General features: G+C 35.3%; 2 protein-coding genes across 2 annotated transcripts; both read right to left on the bottom strand.

The window, feature by feature from the left end:
• Window positions 1–3,014: 3,014 nt before the first annotated feature.
• LOC133305183 (uncharacterized protein At4g04775-like) lies at window positions 3,015–3,739 on the bottom strand. Its single transcript, XM_061505317.1, has 3 exons — window positions 3,587–3,739; window positions 3,153–3,518; window positions 3,015–3,038 (listed from the first exon to the last, which is right to left on the bottom strand). Exons 1-3 carry the CDS (start codon window positions 3,737–3,739, stop codon window positions 3,015–3,017), a joined length of 543 nt encoding a protein of 180 aa, XP_061361301.1.
• Window positions 3,740–6,665: 2,926 nt separating this feature from the next.
• Window positions 6,666–10,351, bottom strand: LOC133305189 (uncharacterized). The gene is made up of 6 exons (XM_061505325.1): window positions 10,184–10,351; window positions 9,751–9,909; window positions 8,200–8,280; window positions 7,973–8,098; window positions 7,716–7,811; window positions 6,666–7,073 (listed from the first exon to the last, which is right to left on the bottom strand). The coding sequence occupies exons 1-6, from the start codon at window positions 10,281–10,283 to the stop codon at window positions 6,997–6,999; spliced, it is 639 nt and encodes a 212-aa protein (XP_061361309.1). The 5' UTR covers window positions 10,284–10,351; the 3' UTR covers window positions 6,666–6,996.
• Between the last annotated feature and the right edge of the window lie 9,537 nt (window positions 10,352–19,888).

The following is a 19,888-nucleotide window of genomic DNA, read 5'->3' as shown; positions in this document are numbered from 1 at the left end:
CACCCTCCTCTTGAGTTTGAGGCCACTTGTCCAACAATTAATATTTATGCAATACAAAAATTGAGCAATTTTTGTAAGAGTAAATACCATTTTTCGTCCCTGGCAATTTTCACGAGGCACGATTTAGTCCCTAGGAAAAAAAGAGTCACATTTCAGTCCATAATTTTTGAAAAAAAGGGACACGTTTGTCCTTCTGTTAGATGGAATGTGACGGTCCACTTGACGGAGCTCAGCTGGAACGTTAAGTGGCTGAGTCACTAATGTCACAGCCACGTGGAGGAGAAAGGAACGACGTCATCTTATATTGGAAGGTTTAGTCAGGTGAGTAGAAGGGGACGGCGTCGTTTGATGAAGAGAGACTTCTTGAACCTATGTTCTTGACTCAGTTAACACAGTCAGACAACAAGTAACTCTTCCATACCCGCCATTTCGTCCGCCATTTCCTCTGCTCGTGAGCTTCGTTTTCGGTGAAGGTTGGTGACCTACGGTGCTTTGTTGGTGTACGTGTCTTCTGCAGTTGCAAGCATTTGGAAGTATTGTGGTTTAGGGTGAAGATCCTTAAAACGGTTGTGAGTGTGGTGACATTCGTGCAAGGTACGTGACTGAAACCCTTTCTTTATTATCTGTGGTCCCTCTATCCTTTTTGGTCATTGTTTTTGCTTAATGTGGTCTCCCATGTGCGGTTTAGGGCAAGTGATGGTTAGGGTTTTATTTTATGTGGTCCCCTTTGGTAGAATATTTTAGGAACTTGTTGCATGTGGTCCCCCTGTTGTTATTTTAAGTTGCTATGTGTAGTGATTACAAAAAAACCCTAATTTTTTTAGCAATGCAGCATTTAAAATAACAGTGACTGTTACAGTATTATAGTAATATTGATAATAATTGATTGGTTGTATGATACTGTAAAATAATATTAAGGTAGTGCAAAAAATGATTATGTTCTGTTTTCTATACAGATGGATGAATATATAGTGATAAGATATCATCATGGGGGTGTGTTGGTTAGGAATGATGAAGGGAAGCTGAATTATGTGAATGGCAGAGTGGATGATTTACCTGAAATGGATGCAGACTATGTAAACCTTTGTGACCTTGAAGCTCTGTTCAAGGGGTATGGTTACCACAAATGTAGGCAGATGTGGTGGTTGAGGCCTGGTGAGAGTGATTTAGAGGTTGGGTTGCATCTTCTTGAAAAGGATTCAGATGTTTTGCAAATGGTCAAGGCTACCTTAAGTAATGGGAACAAAATAGACATATATTTTGATGGTTGCATTGCAGTTCCTGAGATTTTGGCTGGGCATGCAGAAGGGAGTGATGGGTCTGTACCTCAAAGTGATGATGAGGAGGGGGTCTTAGGTGATTCAGTTGGGAGTTCGTGTGACTTCCATATCACTTATGCTGATGAACATGAAGAGGGAGAGGGCAATGGACTGTCAAGTGATTCATATGATAGTGTAGAAGATGAGCCTTATAAGCCTCCGCCAACGGGTGTTGATGACGAAACGGAGGATGAACTAGATGAAGAGGATGGGCCAATAATTGCATTGAAAAAAAGGTGAAAGGAAAGAAGGCAAAAAAGGCAGTTAACAAGAGTGACAGGGAAGAAAACTTGGAAGAGGATGAACATAATATGTCTTTTGAAGATCATGGCTATGGTTAAAAAATTAAAAAGGACATATGCTGCAAAGTGTGCTAAATGTGGGCAGTCTGGTCACTATGCAAAGACCTGTAAGGGACCAGCTGCAAGCAAGAGAGGGAAGAGAGCAGCACCACCTTCACATGAAGTTAATGTCAACATACCAGCAAGACATGAAGAGGAGCTCCCTCTGAGTCAAGGAGGACCTTCAAGACAGTCCCAGGCAGCTGAGGAATCCATTAGGGGCAACAGCCCACCACCTACTGCCCCACCACCAGCACAACAATTGTCAACTGAAACTGTCAATGCAACAAGCAGTGGCACAAGGAGCAAGCTTATGGCATTCATGGCCACACCTGGGTTTAGGCCACCAAGGCCAGCTTGAATGAAGATGATCAGTTGTAGGTCCAGTCTTTTTTGTATAGGGGTTCAGTTTTTGTTGTATAGGCAACAATGGTCCTTAGTACCCATTTTTTGAATTGTATGGACTGTCAGCTGTACCCCCATATTTTTTTTGTATTTAAGGCCTTTAGGTGAAGTACTTGTTTTTTTTTTGAATCACAATATGTCCCTGTATGGGTGTATTTTGAAGCAAAATAATAATAATAGGGGAATAGTTTGAAGGATGGCTTAGAATGGTTTATGTGGACTACAAGTTCTCTTTTTGGCAGGCCTATAATTATGAAGGAAGGGTTTCGAATTGTAAATGACTACAAGTTCCTTTTTATATCATTTTTTCCCTTTGCTGCAATATGTCTCTGTATGGGTGTTTTTGAATCTCTGTATGGTGGTTTTTGAATCTCTGTATGGGTGTTTTTGATTCTGTGTATATGTTTTTGGAAAAAGTTTGTGATTCAATGAGTAACAATGCAGGTGTTAAATGTTTGGGGTTGGTCTTTGCTGGTTTGAAGTTACATATGTGGACACATTTCAATGCAATATGTTTATTCCATTGCTACCATATGTTCATGTCCAATGTTTGAATCTCTGTCATGAGTTACAATGCAGGTTTTAAATGTTTGGGGTTGGTCTTTACTGGTTTGAAGTTACATATGTGGACACATTTTACTGCAATATGTTCATTCCATTGCTGCCATATGTTCATGTCCAATTTTTAAGTGTCAGGGACCAAATTGGGCCCCGATATCATTTGTCAAGGACCAAATTGGCCCCCGATACACATTGTCAGGGACCAAGTTGGGATGTTCGTTTTTGTGTTTAGTTCCCAATAACCAGTTTAAAAAGGGTTATGCCCCATCATGAGGATCACAATACAGAACAAGTCATTAATAATAGCATCTTCTGAACTACATCACAATACAGAACTACATTGCCATACAGAACTAAAGTCATAATCATCACAATACAGCACATAACATCAGTCCACCCTCACAATATAGAACTACATTGCCATATAATAATAGCATATTCTGAACTTTAATCATCATAGTAGTGTACAAGTCATTACATTTCATTGAAGTAAAAATACATTTCGTACACTACATTTCATTGTTACCACAATTGCAATCAAAATACAAATCATCCCAAACCCTACACAAGCAGCAACTAAGACCCTAGCTGCCCTACCAACATGCCTAATTTCCTTGTCCATCCTATCTAACTCCTCCACCATCTTCAGATATAGCTCATTCAGCTTTCTTTCCTGCTCATTAAGCTTCAGTTGTTGCTCACTAATCTTCACCCCTTGGTCATTCAACTTAGCTTGCAATTGCTCACTAATCATCATGTCCACATACTTCAACTTAAAATTCATTTCAGCAACATCCAACTCCACCTTGTTGATTCTTCCATCTTCAAGCTCCAGCTTTTCATTACATACATCATCTACCCATCTAAAAAAATTACGAAAGGGCTTCTTATCCTGCCAAAATTGCAAACCACGGTAAGCAAATATTCCAAGTTAATTAACTTCAATTTACAAATGTATACCTTGAAATTAGGGCACCCAAAGAATGCCCTATTTGGGTTTCTCTCTGTTTTGGATGTATAGACGATTGTTTGCCTCCCACATTTGCACCTTCGACCGCCAGTCCGTGAGGTTGTTCTACACCCAAAAGACGTACTCCCACTTGATGCCCCCATGCCAGATGACATACTCATCTTCTTCTACGCACCAGAAAATAGCCAGTAAACACCTCCTACTGTCCTCAATTTTCAGTCTTCATCGTGGGGAGCTTTTGGGGTTTTTTTTGTTCATGGTTTAGGCTGATTTAGGGTTCCTAATTTCACAGGGACTATATTGGGTCACTAACCCTTTCATGCAAGGGTCACCTGCCCAAAAATCCAACTAGACACAAGGTATGTATCACAACGACGTCGTATTATGTCCACGTGGCTTGTGACGTTAGTGACTCAGCCACTTAACGTTCCAGCTGGGCTCCGTCAAGTGGGCCGTCACATTCCATCTAACAGAAGGACAAACGTGTCCCTTTTTTTCAAAAATTAGGGACTGAAATGTGACTTTTTTTCTTCTAGGGACTAAATTGTGCCTTGTGAAAATTGACAGGGACGAAAAAAGGTATTTACGCTTTTTGTAATGTTGGACAGAGAAAAAAAGAGAGGAGACATGACTTGTTAGGCTGGTCCAAGTTTACAGTTCACGATTCACAGCTTGTTTAGGGGAAGAATCAAATATTAATTTCTTAAACAAACAACCTCAACCTTGCTGTTATGGTAATCGAGTCTGTATTAAAGTTGGGGCATAATCAATTCACATCGACGTATGAATAAAGCCTTCCATCAAGTTTTAACTGTTGGATTTTGTGAATTTAACGGTTATAGTTTATGGGTTCATTTTTTCTGCAGTGAATGCAGATAAATTATTTTCATTGAGCAAAAAATGACATCGTTTTGAAGCGGAAATTAAGGTATTTTTGTAATTATAATTTATTCCAAGGTTACAATAGTCTTTATCATTATAATTTTTTAATATTTCAACTCAAAACGACATCATTTTGGAAGTGAATGTAGATAACTTATTTGTATTCACTGTAGAAACATTAAAGCCATAATTTATTGGGTTATATTTATTAATTTTCAATAAATTATAACAATTAGATTTACAGAAATCAACGGTTAAGATTTGGTGTAAAAATTATTATTATTACACATATATAAGTGGATCTTATTCCATTAAAGTCAGCAGGTTCTATGACTAAATTTTACAAATTTACCGTATGCATAGACAGTAAAAAAAACAATTGGGTAAGAAAACTTCAGGAGGGATATTCACCCTTGAGTTCTCTTTCCTATGATGCACGGACACGGACACGGGACACGTCACGACACGACACGCCGACACGTTAATTTTAAAAAATGTCATATTTAAACACGTTGGGACACGTTTTGATATTAATTTTTTTTTAATATATAATATAATTTATATTTAATAAATCCATAATAAGTCATAAAATTAGCTGAATAGAGGTTGCAAAAGCTGATCCTAACCATTAATGCACCTTTGAGAAATTATTCACCAGGTAGTAAAAAAGGGACTATTCATTGAGGGGCGATATGACTTATCTTGCTTTAGTCATATCTCACTTACTATTTACTAACCCAAGAAAGAGTTTAATTTTTATATCTTTATTTTTTAGTCTCTCTTTTAAAAATTCATTTTTCCTCATCGTCTCACTACAACGCTCATTTCTTCGTTCTCCACGCTCTAACTCTTATTTTCATTTTTTTTCCTTTATGATCTCTCCTCATATTTTCAAACTCTTCCCCACCATCATTTATACTCTTATTTATTTTCCTAAATCATTCAAAGACCCATTTCAAACACCAAAGTGAAGCTCCATTTTAATCTCATCAGAGACCCATTTTAGTTCATTTACTTTTTGTTCGATTTCTCACACCAACATCGCGCTCCCTTCGTCAATCTCATCGATCTTCGCCGCCAGAGGCGGTACCTTTGTGGACTTTGATGAGGAGCTTCTTGGCGGACTAAGCCGGAGGAGGAGCTATATTGATCTCCGCTTCCACTGCCTATATTATTACCGGAGATGCAGACGACCAACCAACCACCGACAACGAAGAAGAAAGCCTCCAGCGTGAGAGAGGATCGGAGGAGAATAGGGTTCCAGGCTTCCACTGCAAAACGTGTCCATTTACGTTGACCGCATGTCGGATACGGTCAAATTCGCGTGTCCCACTAGTCAACGTCCTAAAAAGTCAACTACGTGTCGGACGTGTGTCCGAACGTGTCTGTGTCGGACACGCATTTTTTCTCCAAAATGACGTGTCCGTGTTTCATAGTCTCTTTCACTCTCTCCTTCCTTGACTAAGAAATTCTATCCTTATTTTCTTTCTTCGGTAGAATGTTGGCATTTTTCGTTGAGGAAAGATAGTTTTGTCAGAGAATTATTTAACTTCGATTTTTATGAGACTATTTTATTATTAAAATCATGATTATTTGATTGAACTATTTGACGGTGAGATTAGACTTGTTTTCCTTCCTAGGGTGAAGTATCTTGATATAACAAAGCTCCTAGAAGCAATTGATATGGATCAAAACTATATGAGGGAGTCACAATGAGTATCTCACGTGAAAGTTGAGAGGGGGAATTGTGTAGAGGGTAAAATGACTTTGTATTTGGCATAGTTACAACTCATAAAATAATGGATTCCATTAGCCCCTTCAATAGCAAAAGAGGGCGTATTTATATGTGAGAAATACTTCCTAATCATAAAATAGAATTATAACTATTTTGACCAATGGGTCTCATCATGTGCAGAGACAAGCTTACCTCCTGTGAGTGAAATGAGATGCAGTAGTACAATGGAGTGAGATCCTCTACTATGAGGGTCTAAAAAGTCTCTCTTTTGGGAAGCATGAGAATTATCCCCTTAAATGAGCCTTATTAACCAATGTAAATTATTGGAGTATCAGAACATTAATAATAATAAAATGTATTGATAAGCTCAAGTGAAATAAATTTTTATTTGCATTGAACTAAATTGTCATTTTCTCAAACATTTTCCATGAACAACTCTTATTTTTTCCTCCTATGCCCCATTTACAGTAATATGTATAAGAGAAATACAAGCACCAATGCAAGTTGCAAGAAAATATAACCTTCTATAAACAATCAAATTCATGACACTTGGGGAACACAATAAGATATAAGACCATCAATCATCAATATATGTTATGGAATAATTGTACAAAGAGAATGAAAAAACCAAGGCAAAAAACTCATGCTCTCTCATCTGCACTAGATATATTATGACTAAAACTGCCATATGATTAAACCCTGATGCATTATTTATATGATCACCATTCCTCTCCAAATCAATAGCATAATATGAGATACTGCTAAAACTATCCAGCATTTGTCCTATTGAAACTCGATCTTTGCCATGAAGATAATCAGCATGACCAGCCAAAGGGAACTTCCTTGTAGAATTGAGCTAGCTGATAGACACAAAAAAGTAAATAACAGAGAAGAGAAAGGAATTATCATGTGGATAAGGTACATATTACGATTTATATCCTGTTATAATATGCTTAAAATAATGTCAATATAATGGTACGAGGGAGCCAAGACCCTTTATAAAGATAAATGATACCTTCACCGATGAGTCAAATGACAAACCATAATAAGTGAGCTGATACCATATTTGAATCCAAAACCTTAAAAGGTGAAAATCAATGGGTCTTTTTGTACTTATATGATCCTCGCTTAGTTCATTTCTAATTGTGGGATTTCATCCGATACTCATACTTGAATATTTCCAACAAATGTACAACAAATAGTATGATAAGTTAACTTTGAGAGAGAAATTAGAAAAACCGTCTTAATTGCAACTTTGATAACAATTGGACCATATTTCTGTCAAAAGAATAAAAAAGTTTGATTTTTCAAGAGTTTAGTATTCATGAAACCAGGAAGGTTTATTTGTTGAGTCAGAGTTCTGCTTCTCTTGAGATTTTAGAAGTAAAAACATTTATGCAAAGTCTCAATAAAGACCAACTTAAGCAACTAAAACTTCTGTTTATCTTTAGGATAAGCAAAGAAAAACAAATGCTGACTTAGCCATTCAGTTGTGACCTTACCTTCATTCTTACTACCGTCATTCAAAGCTGATAGTGGAGAAGAAGATGGGTTTGTCATTGTTATTCCAAGATCAGGGCAACCCAAGCCAATAGCACCTTGAATCCAAAAATCCAAATCTCAAGTAAGTAATGTTAAACTACTTTGGGGCACCACTTGAAAATATCTCATAGCATTTTTAACATCAAAATCAATCATAGAACATATGATTTGCTATAAAACAAATGGTTTTAACTATGAATGAGGCTTGTAATCTTACATTCTCTGAAGCAAGGGAAGGCTGTGACATTGAGGAGATTGTAATAGTCAGCATTGCATTCACAACTATAGGTGAACATGGATGTGTTGTTGCATGAGCCACCTCCACAATCAACCCAATGGCAAGCTACATGAACATATGAATAAAATACTATAATATCTCAAAAAATAAAAATTAAAAAATGTTAAAGTGAAGTATAAGATGCTATAGTTATATATTTTAATTACCATCAAAAATTGACTCATTGGCTTTTCTTGCTTTTTCTTGAACAGGGGAAGGGGCATTGGAGCAAGAGTAGTTCAATGTACCTACAAATTTAAAGGATATCATGCAAATCTTTCAGCATCCTAGAAAATAAAATACTTTTAGTCATGAAGAAAATTCAAGAACTGTTCAAGACAATCATAAACATCGTTATTGTTGTTCATTAGAAAGTTTGGACAGACTATCACATTATTGTAGTAATCCTCTTCACAGCTTTATAATGGGATTACGTCGTGTTACAAACTCACGATCAATTATCTTGAAAATTATGCAATTGTGGACCATTATACAAATAGTTAATGCTTTGTGTTAATATTACAACATAGTCCGAGGTGTTGGTTATGCTCTTCTTACTTAAAATCCCTTTGTGTTTTAGTAGATGAGAAGGGCCTAAGGAGATCTAGGGTTATATTTTAAGGCAATGTTTTTCTCCTTTTAAAAGGAGATAAGAATTTCTTCCTACACATATATCGATATCAGTGCCAACCCTTTTCTTTTTTTCTTTTGTTTTCTTTTTTATTAAAAAAGTAATGGACCTTAATAAATTGTTTCTATTGCATAAGATAATTATCTTGGGAAATGTTATAGTTACTATCTTTTTTTCTTACTACTTGTTACTACCTAATCTTAACCGTTGATTTCCGTCAATCTAACGGTTATAAATTATTGGGTCACATTTATTAATTAATTATTAATTCTAATAAATTATAACCGTTAGATTGACGAAAATCAATGGTTAAGATTTAATAGTAACAAGTAGTAAGAAAAAAGAGTAGTAACTATAACCTCTCCCAATTATCTTATGCAAGATAAGATAATTATTTCCTTATATTTTATCCTTATATATACTCATTTTTAAGCGACGTAATGTTTTCTGAAATAATGAATAGTGTCCACACAATTCTCTCTGCCCTCGAGTCATAGCTTGAAAGATCTGTCCATCTAGCTGCTACCTACGAGAAGATCATCTGTAGCAGTGAGGAGATTCAACTCTAGACAAAGGTATCCGGAGCACTTACTCTAGAAGAGGTATATATCTTGTGTGTTGATGAACTATGATAATTCGTTAACATTCCAAATCACAATGCTCCTACATGCTTCCCCCGATCCAATTATTCCTACATGAGGAAAACACTTTGACAGTATCTAAGTATATGAAGAAAATCTCTACCCTTAAAACAAGAAACGTATCCATCTTGGTAAGATTTCCACCAAGTTATCGCGCTACCCTCCTTTGCTATAGTTAATTGCTTGCTTCTAAACTAGCGTGATTAGACACTTCCACATTGTAGTAAACAATTTCACCACATACCGAAAACCTTTTCAACCACATGGAGCCAAAATAGAAACCAAGAAGAAAAAGTACAGCTTAAAATTTTTTGCTTTGCAAAATTACCATGTGTTAGTAATAGTACTGAAAGCAAGCATTAGAGGCAATGTCAAGATTAAATCAACAAAGAAAACTAAAATAATAGTGAACAATTTTATTTTGGTGGGAAAGAGAGAATCTTTACAATTGGGAACTATGCAAGGAAGAAACTTCAAATCTGCCTCATCATTGGAACCAGGAGATTGCTTCCAACCTGGATCACACTCGCATTCAAAGAAGAAAGTGCTATTCTTAGAAGATTTGCAAGTTCCTTTTCCACATTCCACTTCTTTGCAGACATCATCTGAATTCATCTCACATTCAAAACAAAACAAAACAAAACAGCATGTCAAAAAAGCAATTCAGAAATCCCAAGCTGTACATATTATTATTATTATAAAAATAAAAAAAAGAATTTGAGAAGACCCTTTAAATGAAGGGTTTGGATTCACAAGATATGGTTTGTTGGAGAGAAAAATATACAATTTTTTTTTTTAATGCAAAGTTATATTTCTCTATCCAACAGAATCATATCCTTGCTATCAATAGAACAGATTAAAGAAGAAATAGTTACAAACCAAAGATGGGAGAAAGCATAGGAGAAAGGAAGTCACTTCTAGCTGAAAGAGGTTGAAGAACAAGAAATGCAACAAAAGCTATGACACTTGCAAATGCCATTTCTAACAGACAAAAAGATAGAGGGAGAGAGAGGGGGGCTTACATAACAACAGTGACAAACAAAGCTCAGATTTTGAGTACCCTCATATAAATGACTCTTTGGGAAAGTTTTGAAAATTGAGACTTGAGACTTTTTTGAACATATGAAAAGGTAGTGGCATGGACACAGTTGGTGGTTGGATGTTAACGTCTTTATTAGATCTATTACTTTATGTTTTGGTCCTACCATTACCAATTGTGCTACTCCACGTAGTAATTAACAACCATAAAGATTTATGGTGATGCAACCGGCCAACGTGAATATGAATAGATTGATCAGAGTGTAACCTGTTTCAGCATGGAACACCATTGGCAAAAGTCAAACGTTTTTTTTTTTTTTTTTTTTGAATTATAGTAAGAAAATATAATATAAAATTATTAATATCACCTTCATCTATTAGTTTAAATTTTTAGATTCCTTTCTCACTTAAGGATGACGAGTTCATCCTTTACTTACTACAATTATATGCTTATCATTTTTAATTATTTATTTAATTATCATTAGATTAATTTGAAATCAACGGTTAAAAAAATTAATTGCTGTTAATTTTAAATTGATCTAACAGTAATCAAAGAAATAAAAAAATAAAAAAATAAAAAAGATAATAAATATATCCTTTCTCGTTTTATTCTCTTGACACATATTATGAAAATAAAAACGATCAACGAGAGTCAGACTTATTTATATCTGATTTGATTGTTAAGAACCATATGTTATAGCTATACTATAATAACTTTAAAGAAAAGCTATTTTCTCGAACTTTCAATTTGCATCCTCTTTGATTTGTTGCAAGTCACTTCCCCTTCATTTTCATATTCTCTTGTTAACGATGAGTGGAAAAATTGGGAACCCAAAACAACATAGACTTGCGGATATCACCTATTTTGCCTCATTAATGCCCTTTTATTGGCACAATGAAATTCAAATCACTAAGGGAATAGGATCAATGGTCATCATTCGTTAGAACAAGACTATAATGCAATTGGACCGAAAATAAGCTAGAACAACCTACCAATTATGATTTTAATGTTTTCAACCAGAAAACCAAACACACTAATAGTATAGAGCCATAGCATGAGATTTATGATATGGGTCATTTAACTTGTAAGTTAAGTAAATTACATCCTATTAAGAGCTCTGCCACATTTTTTTTAACCTAAATATTTTTTTAGAGTTAAAGTTAAAAAAAACTTAAAAAATAAAACTAAAAATTGTTTGTGATTATATAAAATTTTGGTGATATATTTAGGGTTTTGAAGGAAAGAGATGAAATAATTTATCATTAGGGTAGATGATAAATAGAATAAGAGTAAAACTATAAAATAAAATGAAAATTTCAAAAAGCTAGCATACATTTAAAAAAAATTGCTCCTAGCTTTTCCTTTTCTTTTATTCATTATAAAAAACTCTCTAACTAAATGTAACACCCCGTTCACGACCGACAATGTTATTATCAATTATGATATTAAGCGTAGTTACAATCACAACAGTTCATTTAAAAATATGGTAAACCTTTTTCATTTTAAAACCGTTTGCAAAATCCTTACGTTTATAAAACATCCATATTTAACATTTTCCAAAAAAATGATCGTAACTCAAAACTATTGCGAAATCATAAATACTATCGCTTAACATCATACAACATCTATTTTAAGTTACTAAGTGGTTCCCATAAACCAATAAAGCACAAATACACAATTTGACATTTTACCTTCTTTAGGTACATTCAGTTTTCCAAAACTGCAACTGGACTACTTATCCATAAACTCTCATCTTTTGATATGTTATTCTACAATCTTTTACCTTTCCAACAAGGTATCACACTCCCCATTTGGAGTTCTACAACTCCGAATACGCTCGCCGTAAGTTAATTTCTTAAAACTGTCAAATATGCACTTTCAAGTGCACAAATATCCTTCACTGCTTTTTGAACTGCAGACGTTTCACACTTCTTTTTTCCACCAAATTTTAATATGTTATAGTAAACACCTCAACCTTCAATTTGATATATCATAATCCTAATTTGGGGTAAGAAATGAAAGAGATATGAATTTTTCAAAAACGAACACCAATGCTGTAAAATACAGCGCGAACAAGAACAATCTGCATTCAAATGAAGACTAGGCAGTTTCTACAACTTCAAATGACACCAAATTACATGACATTGTAGGAGACATCCTAAGCTTCATAATAAGGTATGGTATGCCTTAATTAGACCACTATGAAGAGAGTTATGGTTTCTCAAAGTTAGTGTAAAATCTCACTGTTTTTCTTGAGATTTCAGCATAGTCTCCTTTGTTTTTACAACTTTCCCCCACTTTATACAAGTGTGTTACAATACTCAAAAAGGGTACCTAATAGACCAAAGGGTGGCATCCAAAGGATCAACATACCTTGGTGCACTTACAACCCATAATACTCATCAGTTCATATTATACCTCTTTACTCAAATTACACTTTCATCTCACATTATTAATTTCTCTCATTACCTTTTCATACACAATGTCCCAATTGTCATCCATTATAATTAAACATCTTCAATATCTAAAATAGCCCTTCCATCACATACATCAACATTTACATACACAAGATCCTTCAATGATACATTTAGGATTACAACAACTAAGTAAATACAACTATTACATACAAGACCGACTTTCATGCACTAAAATAATGAGACCAAATAAGCAACTACCAAGTCAATCAAAATAATATCTCAAAATGTCAGGTAAATCATCAAACAATCCTATAATATCTTAATTAGAGATTTAATTTAAGGATTTAAATGCCATAATTAGATTTAAAACGTGATTTTAAATATTTTGACTATAATCGTGACTAAGTCATAAACAGTGCATTCTGCCAGATGATCTGCATTGTTGTGAATCAATCGGTAGAGCTTAGAATGAGCAAAATGAGTTTAGCGACCTAATTTGGCAATTCTGATGCCAAATAGGAGTTCAGAACGAAAAATTGTATAGTCTGGCACTTTCCGTGAAAATCTCATGAATAGTGTTTCTGCCGGGTATTTTGTATCGCTGTTTAAGCAACCAGTAGCAATGTTATTAGAACCGGACCGGTCATTAAGCCGGTCGAGGTACCGGGTCACTGGGTCAATGGTTCAACCGGTGGATCACGGGTTGAACCGCATGAACCGGATATATATATACATATATATATATATATATAAATTTATATTTTATACTTAATTATATAATAAATATTTTAAATGGTGCCATTTAAACAACAACCTGATGTAGTTTAGTGATATTTGCTATGTTGTATATCCTTAATGCAAGGGGTTCGAACCCATTACATGCAATTTTTGAAATAATTCTCTTAACTTAATAGTTATATAATAAATATATTAAATGGTGTAATTTATTCAACCAATGATAGTAGCCTAGTGGTATGAAATGGCTATTCTCACTCCAATGTGCTGGGTTCGAATCCCACTCGCTGCAAAAAAACATTTTGTAACTAATTTTGAAAAACCGGGTTGAAGAGAAAACCGGTACTGGTTTAATAAGAAAGTCCAATATATGCCAAACAAGTCATGTTTAGCCCAAAAGTGTTAATTTTATAAGTTTTACAGTTTCGTGTGTAAATAGTGTATAGTTAGTAATTCACATTTCGTAAAAAAAAAACAGTGCAGAAACCATACTGTGAATTGTTAGCTTTAAGTTAATGTCGGGTTAATTTAAGTGAAATTAAGTGAGCGAAAAATAATCGGTAAAAGATTACACATCATTATAAACCTAAGTTTTCTTCCTAAGTCACTATTCAAATCAGAACCCTCTTCGTCTCTCTGTCTCTCTTGGAAGCACCCTCCTTCCATGGAAGCTTGTCTTCAAGCTTTTCATTCCTTGATTTCTCACTCAAACAATCACCAAAATACAAAGTGTTATAGATGAAACTTTTAGTAGAAATCGTTGTGAACCCATTCCACCCATTTGTTTGGGCTGAAAAGGCTTGTGTGAAGAGCTCTCTCATTCTCAAATTTTGGTCACTATTCATCCTAAAGAGAGAATTGGGTTTTTGGGTGGAACCAAGCTTGGATTTTGTTCTCCAAGCTTGTATAGGTGATTTGAGGTAAGAGATCTTCATTCCAATGGTTTACATGTCATGATTTAAGTTTTAAATATTATGAGCATATTTTGTGGAAAGTTATGAAGTTGAAAATTTGAAATTGATGATGAATTAGTATGGTTTATGAAGTAATAGTGTTAAATAAGCATAAAGGTGTGTATAAAAATTGAAAAAATCCCCTTGGCTTTTCTCCCTAGGTTCGGCCATGTAGTGATGATAAGGGTTTGGAGTGCAAAAAATTAAATTGCATAATTTGTGAAGGTTTTATGTTTGTGGAAGTGTGAATTTAGTGATTAAATTGAAAGTATGAAAAATAATCCTTTGGAAAACCCTCCTCATTGAATTCGGCCTATAAGGTTATTTGGGGGTTGATATGTTAAAAATTATTTTGATGATATGTTTAGGTTCCAAGGCATGGCATTGGTTGCTTGTTGTATGAATAATCATCCTTAATTGGTCTAATAAGAGAGCTTAAAGAATGTGGTCTGGACTTGTGAATTGACATATGATTGGCATTAATGTTAAGAAGTGAAAGTAAATAATAAAGTGTATGTCTTGTGTAATTACTTGGCATTGTAGCATTTTATTGAGTTTTGTTTTGGATTCTTTCTCTCGGTGTGCCTAGGGACTGAGAGTCTTTGGATTCCTTTGGAGCTAAATAAGTAACTTGTGTTACGAGTGAGCAAATTGGTAAAGCTTCAAGAGATAAGCTCTATGTTTAAGGAGTCTATTCCTACTTGTGTGCACCACCATGGTTAGTAGACTATTGTTGGATTGTATGATTGTATTTGATGCTTTGTATAGATGTATTCATATAGAGTTATATGATAATATGATATGTTTTGTTTTGATGTGATTTCTGTAATGATCTTTGGCCATTGATTCTATGTGCACTGATGTCTGCTTGGGGTCCTCCCTCGGGACTGATTGTGTACACCTCTGATATGCTTTGGTTTCACTTGGGGTCCTCCCTAGGGAACACGTGCGTTGATTTTCTTGGGGTCCTCCCTGGGGAATGACTACGTACGCCTCTAATAAGATATGTATATCTGTTTTGTTCAGTTATGATATCTGTTATATGATGCCTTGTATACCCTGTATCTGACTTTCATGCAGGCGTGGGCCTAGGGTATGGAGAATTCTCTATAAACTTGGAGCTTATTGAGATTTGTTATCTCACCCCATTTGGGGACATCATTTCAGGTGTTCAGATATCCGGTGATCCCTCACGATTTCGGATCCATTACTTGTATATATGACCTGTATATGTCTTGTACATGTTTTCAGTTTGATGCATGTACAATTGTGTATTAAGGTATGTCTATATTATGATGTATTATTCTGTCATATGTCTACCTTTTGGTTATGCATGGTGATAGACTTAGTGACACAGACCCAAGTTATGTATGAGCCCATGGATGGGTATGTTATCTGTGATGGACATCTGATATTCTGTAATTCATGGATTGTATAAATTGTTTATCAGGATACCTTTAGAGTGAGATTTACAAATTCCCAGTTGTCTAGTTTTCAGCCGTTACTCTGTCCAATTTTCGTCTCCGTTATATGGAATGTAAACTAGAGTTATGCATTGTTATATACCATGTGAAATGGATAAAAGAAAAAGAAAAAGTTAACTCGTATTTTCGTAAGTTAAGTCTTCCGCTGTTTATGTTTAGTATCATATGTGTGTTAACTGAACCGACTCGAGACGGGGATGTTACAACTCCTATGTACATGTCAAAATACTCCATATGCTCGTATCCACACTAAGTAGACTTCTTGCCCAAAGCTTCTCTAGCTGCACTATACCTTAAAATAATGCCCCATTATGCGGGGTGAGATTTGACAATCTAAGGAAACCACGAGTCCTGGAGGGTCACTCAACCAATGGCTCACTCAATGTGCATGCAATGATAACAAATATACAGTATAACATACAAAATCTCAACAATCATTGGGCAAACATCCAAGAACTACTACTCATGGATCCCAATCACAACAATCATCGGGCAAACATCCAAGAACTATTGCTCAAGGATCCCGTCACTGGGAAAACATCCAAGAACATCCCAACAAGGATATTATGTAAAGATCCCATCATATAACTCCCGAGACATTCCTAGAGCATTAATGTAAAAGCCCGTTGTACACCAGTATTGTTAACATTGATTAAGATATTAAGTGCAGTTACAATCATAGTAGTTTATTTAAAATACGAGTAAACTTTTTCTTTTGCATTACGTAAACGTTTGAAAACAATATAAAATGTGATGGTATAAACTATGATCATAACTAAAATCTATATGTGTAATTAACATTACACATGATTAACTATCATACATTACTTATTTTAAGTTACTAAGGGGTTCCCACTTCCCATAAACCCACTTAGCATAAATCTCACTTTTACGATTTTATAAAAACTGAATGTACTTTTGTCCTTTTATTACTGGGCATGCTCTACACATTATTAATTTCCTATCTTTTAGTATGTTTAACTAGACTCAATTACCTTTACAACAAGGTATCACACGCCTTATTTGAAGTTCTCTAGCTCCGATTACACATTATTGATGTGTTTGAAGAGATCTAAATAAGATAGGGCCCGGAAGGGATGGAGACAAGACGAATCCTCTCATATTAAAATTTCATATGTTAATATTATGTGAAGATTTTACATTTATTTTTCTATTTAGAGATATTAAATAGGTGGATCTCTATTAAATTTGCCAATATTTACAAGGATAGAATATTACACTTAACTTTTTTCATTTATACTCTATGTAACACCCCATAATACTCCGGTATGTTATCATTACGTATGATATTAAGCTTAGTTATAATCACAACAGTTCAATTAAACACGGCTAAACTTTTTATTTTTAAACGTTGCGTATTCCATTAACAATAGTTACTATATTCAAATTAAACCAAAATTGTAATTGCAACACAATGACATTGCGAAATAATTAATTCTAGCTTAAATATATCATATTAGTCTTGTTAGACATAACTATGGGGTTCCCATACACCCCACAATACTATTTTCATTTTTCAGCAAACTGGGTAGTTCGTTGAGGCGAGCTCCTTAGTGAGCAATTTGTTCCAGCTCGCTAAAGCGAGCACTACAATGAGCAAATTAATTCCCTAGGCAGTAGCTACTACTCAGGTGCTCTGTTTCCTCGCAATTCATCTTGCTGAAGTGAGGTGTAACACCCCGTGTTAACCCGGTTTGTTAACATGTCATCGTATTAAGCCACGCTTAATTAAAATTGCGGAATATCTTTTTCTTTCCAATCATGACGTCATAATCATTACCAAGTTGAATTACTTAATTCATTTTCAAAACATTGCCTGTATGTAGTTTGCAAAAGACAGCTAACTGAAATACCTCTATAGATAAAATAAGTGAGTGTATCTAAATCATGGAACTACAACACGCAGTCCGGACCATAATCCTGATACATTAATACAACTCGAAACTAAATAGGACATAGTCAATCAATGTAGCATGGACAATCCCCATGCTCACCAACTAAGGCAACATAGCCCAACAGAGTCTCAAACCAAATAACATAACAATAATATAAAGTATGTCAGCATCCAAAGCATATCATCATACACATCATATTTCTCAGCTAAGCTCCGGCCTCCTGCCGCTAGAGGTCTCAACCTCAGCATTACCTGAACCTGAAATGTGTGCCCCAAACGTGGGGTGAGATCTCTAAAAAGAAATCTCAGTAAGACAAGGGGTCCTCAAGGACTCTTCCGCCCCAAGCTCACTTACAAGTATAATATAAGTTCAAAAGCAGTAATTTAAATGCATGTTCATGTTAAGGCATTTATATCATGACAGTAGAATCTCTTGCTCAACGAGCTAAATACTACAACTCATTAATCATGTGATGTATGTAGATGCGGTTCGACTGGCCAGGGAACAAGATAGGGATTATGCACGTTTGCGACCCATCTAAACATAAGAGTCGCAGTCTTATGCCTTACACACCAGAGTCGCTGTCTGATTGTGTAAGGAAACAACATTACTTCCATACACTACATGCCTTACACACCAAAGTCGCAGTCTGATTGTGTAAGTAATCAACAGACATATTCACATATCTCAGGCATATATCAATGTATATAACATTTTCATAAAAGCATACCATGCATATAAACCACCCTCCCATGGAGGTCGGTGGAACAAACAACAGATCAATCCGAGGACACGAAAGCTTACCTTGCAAGCTAGCTATCCAAAACAAGAGTCCACATAAGCTCAAAGTCCACAAACAGCAAGATCACAATCTGTTTGGACCAATAATCACATCAATATTCATACTCTACACGCACATGACATAAAGACAACACCCTTCCTTTACGTTTCATGTAACACCCCGTATATATCCGGTAATGTTATCATATCATCGTATTAAGCTGCACTTAATTAAAAATGCGGAATATCTTTTTCTTTTCAATTATGACGTCATTATTCATTACCAACTTGATTACTTAATCATTTTCAAAACATTGCCTGTATGTAAATTGCAAAAGACAGCTAACTAAAATACCTCATTAATTAAATAACAGATATAAGTCTCTAGTCACGGAACTACAACACGTAGACCGGACAACCCTGATAGTTTATACAACTCAGTTAAACTTAAACATAACAGAAATCAAAGTGGCATGGACAATCCCCATGCTCACCCAAATAAGGCAACAAAGCCCAACAGAAGTCTCAACAACAGCAACATACTAAAAGCAAGCTAAAAACATAACATCAGCAGATATATCCAGCATCCAAACATATCAGCATATAAATAACAATAATCATCAACTAAGCGCCGGCCTCCTGCCGCCAGAGGCATCAGCCCCCAAGTTACCTGAACCTGAAATAAGCGTCCCCAAACGTGGGGTGAGATCTCTAAACAAGAAATCTCAGTAAGACAAGCGGTCCTCACAGATCTTCCACCCCAAGCTCACTTACATGTGCAATATAAGTTCAAAAGCAGTTTATCAACATTATTTCCAAAATAGTGCAAAATGGCAGATAATCATGTCATGTGTGTCAATGCTATAATCTACTGGCTAGAGAAATGCAGGAATACGTCTATTACCCACACAGTACGCGCCATGCCGTACCTACCCTTAGGATCACATCCCATCAGGTGAACACCACATACATATCATAAGCATTTGTACTTAACAGCTCAAAAACATTTCAAATATCAAAGCATGTAACACAACATGCATATAACCATACCCCCATGGGACATGGTGGAACCAACAATGGCTAAACCGAGGACACGAAAGCTTACCTTGCAAGCTAACAATCCAAGCCAAGAGTCCAACCAATGCTCAAAGTCCAAACACAGCAGAATCACAATCTAATTTGGACCAGCAATCATATCAATAAACATAGCTCATAAGCATAAACATAAAGACAACGTTTCTCTTTTACGTTTTACGTCTT

This window comes from Gastrolobium bilobum, unplaced genomic scaffold (genome assembly GCF_033153095.1).
Source record: "Gastrolobium bilobum isolate Gb01-03AN ecotype WA unplaced genomic scaffold, APGP_CSIRO_Gbil_v1 utg8309, whole genome shotgun sequence".
In the NCBI taxonomy this organism is placed as follows: domain Eukaryota; kingdom Viridiplantae; phylum Streptophyta; class Magnoliopsida; order Fabales; family Fabaceae; genus Gastrolobium; species Gastrolobium bilobum.
Note: the sequence above shows the minus strand (reverse complement) of the source record. Positions and strands in the feature narration are given on the sequence as shown.

Bases quoted from the DNA above. Each gene is read 5' to 3' on its own strand.
- LOC133305183 (XM_061505317.1), bottom strand. From the start codon at position 3,739: ATGGGGGCATCAAGTGGGAGTACGTCTTTTGGGTGTAGAACAACCTCA. The intron at 3,519-3,586 runs GTATACATTTGT...CAATTTTGGCAG, and splicing joins TTGGGTGCCCTAATTTCAAG to GATAAGAAGCCCTTTCGTAA. The intron at 3,039-3,152 runs GTAACAATGAAA...ATGGCAATGTAG, and splicing joins GTATTTTGATTGCAATTGTG to TTCTATATTGTGAGGGTGGA.
- LOC133305189 (XM_061505325.1), bottom strand. From the start codon at position 10,283: ATGGCATTTGCAAGTGTCATAGCTTTTGTTGCATTTCTTGTTCTTCAA. The intron at 8,281-9,750 runs GTAAAGATTCTC...TTAAATTTGTAG, and splicing joins TCCTTGCATAGTTCCCAATT to GTACATTGAACTACTCTTGC. The intron at 7,074-7,715 runs GTAAGGTCACAA...TGTGTCTATCAG, and splicing joins TGACGGTAGTAAGAATGAAG to CTAGCTCAATTCTACAAGGA.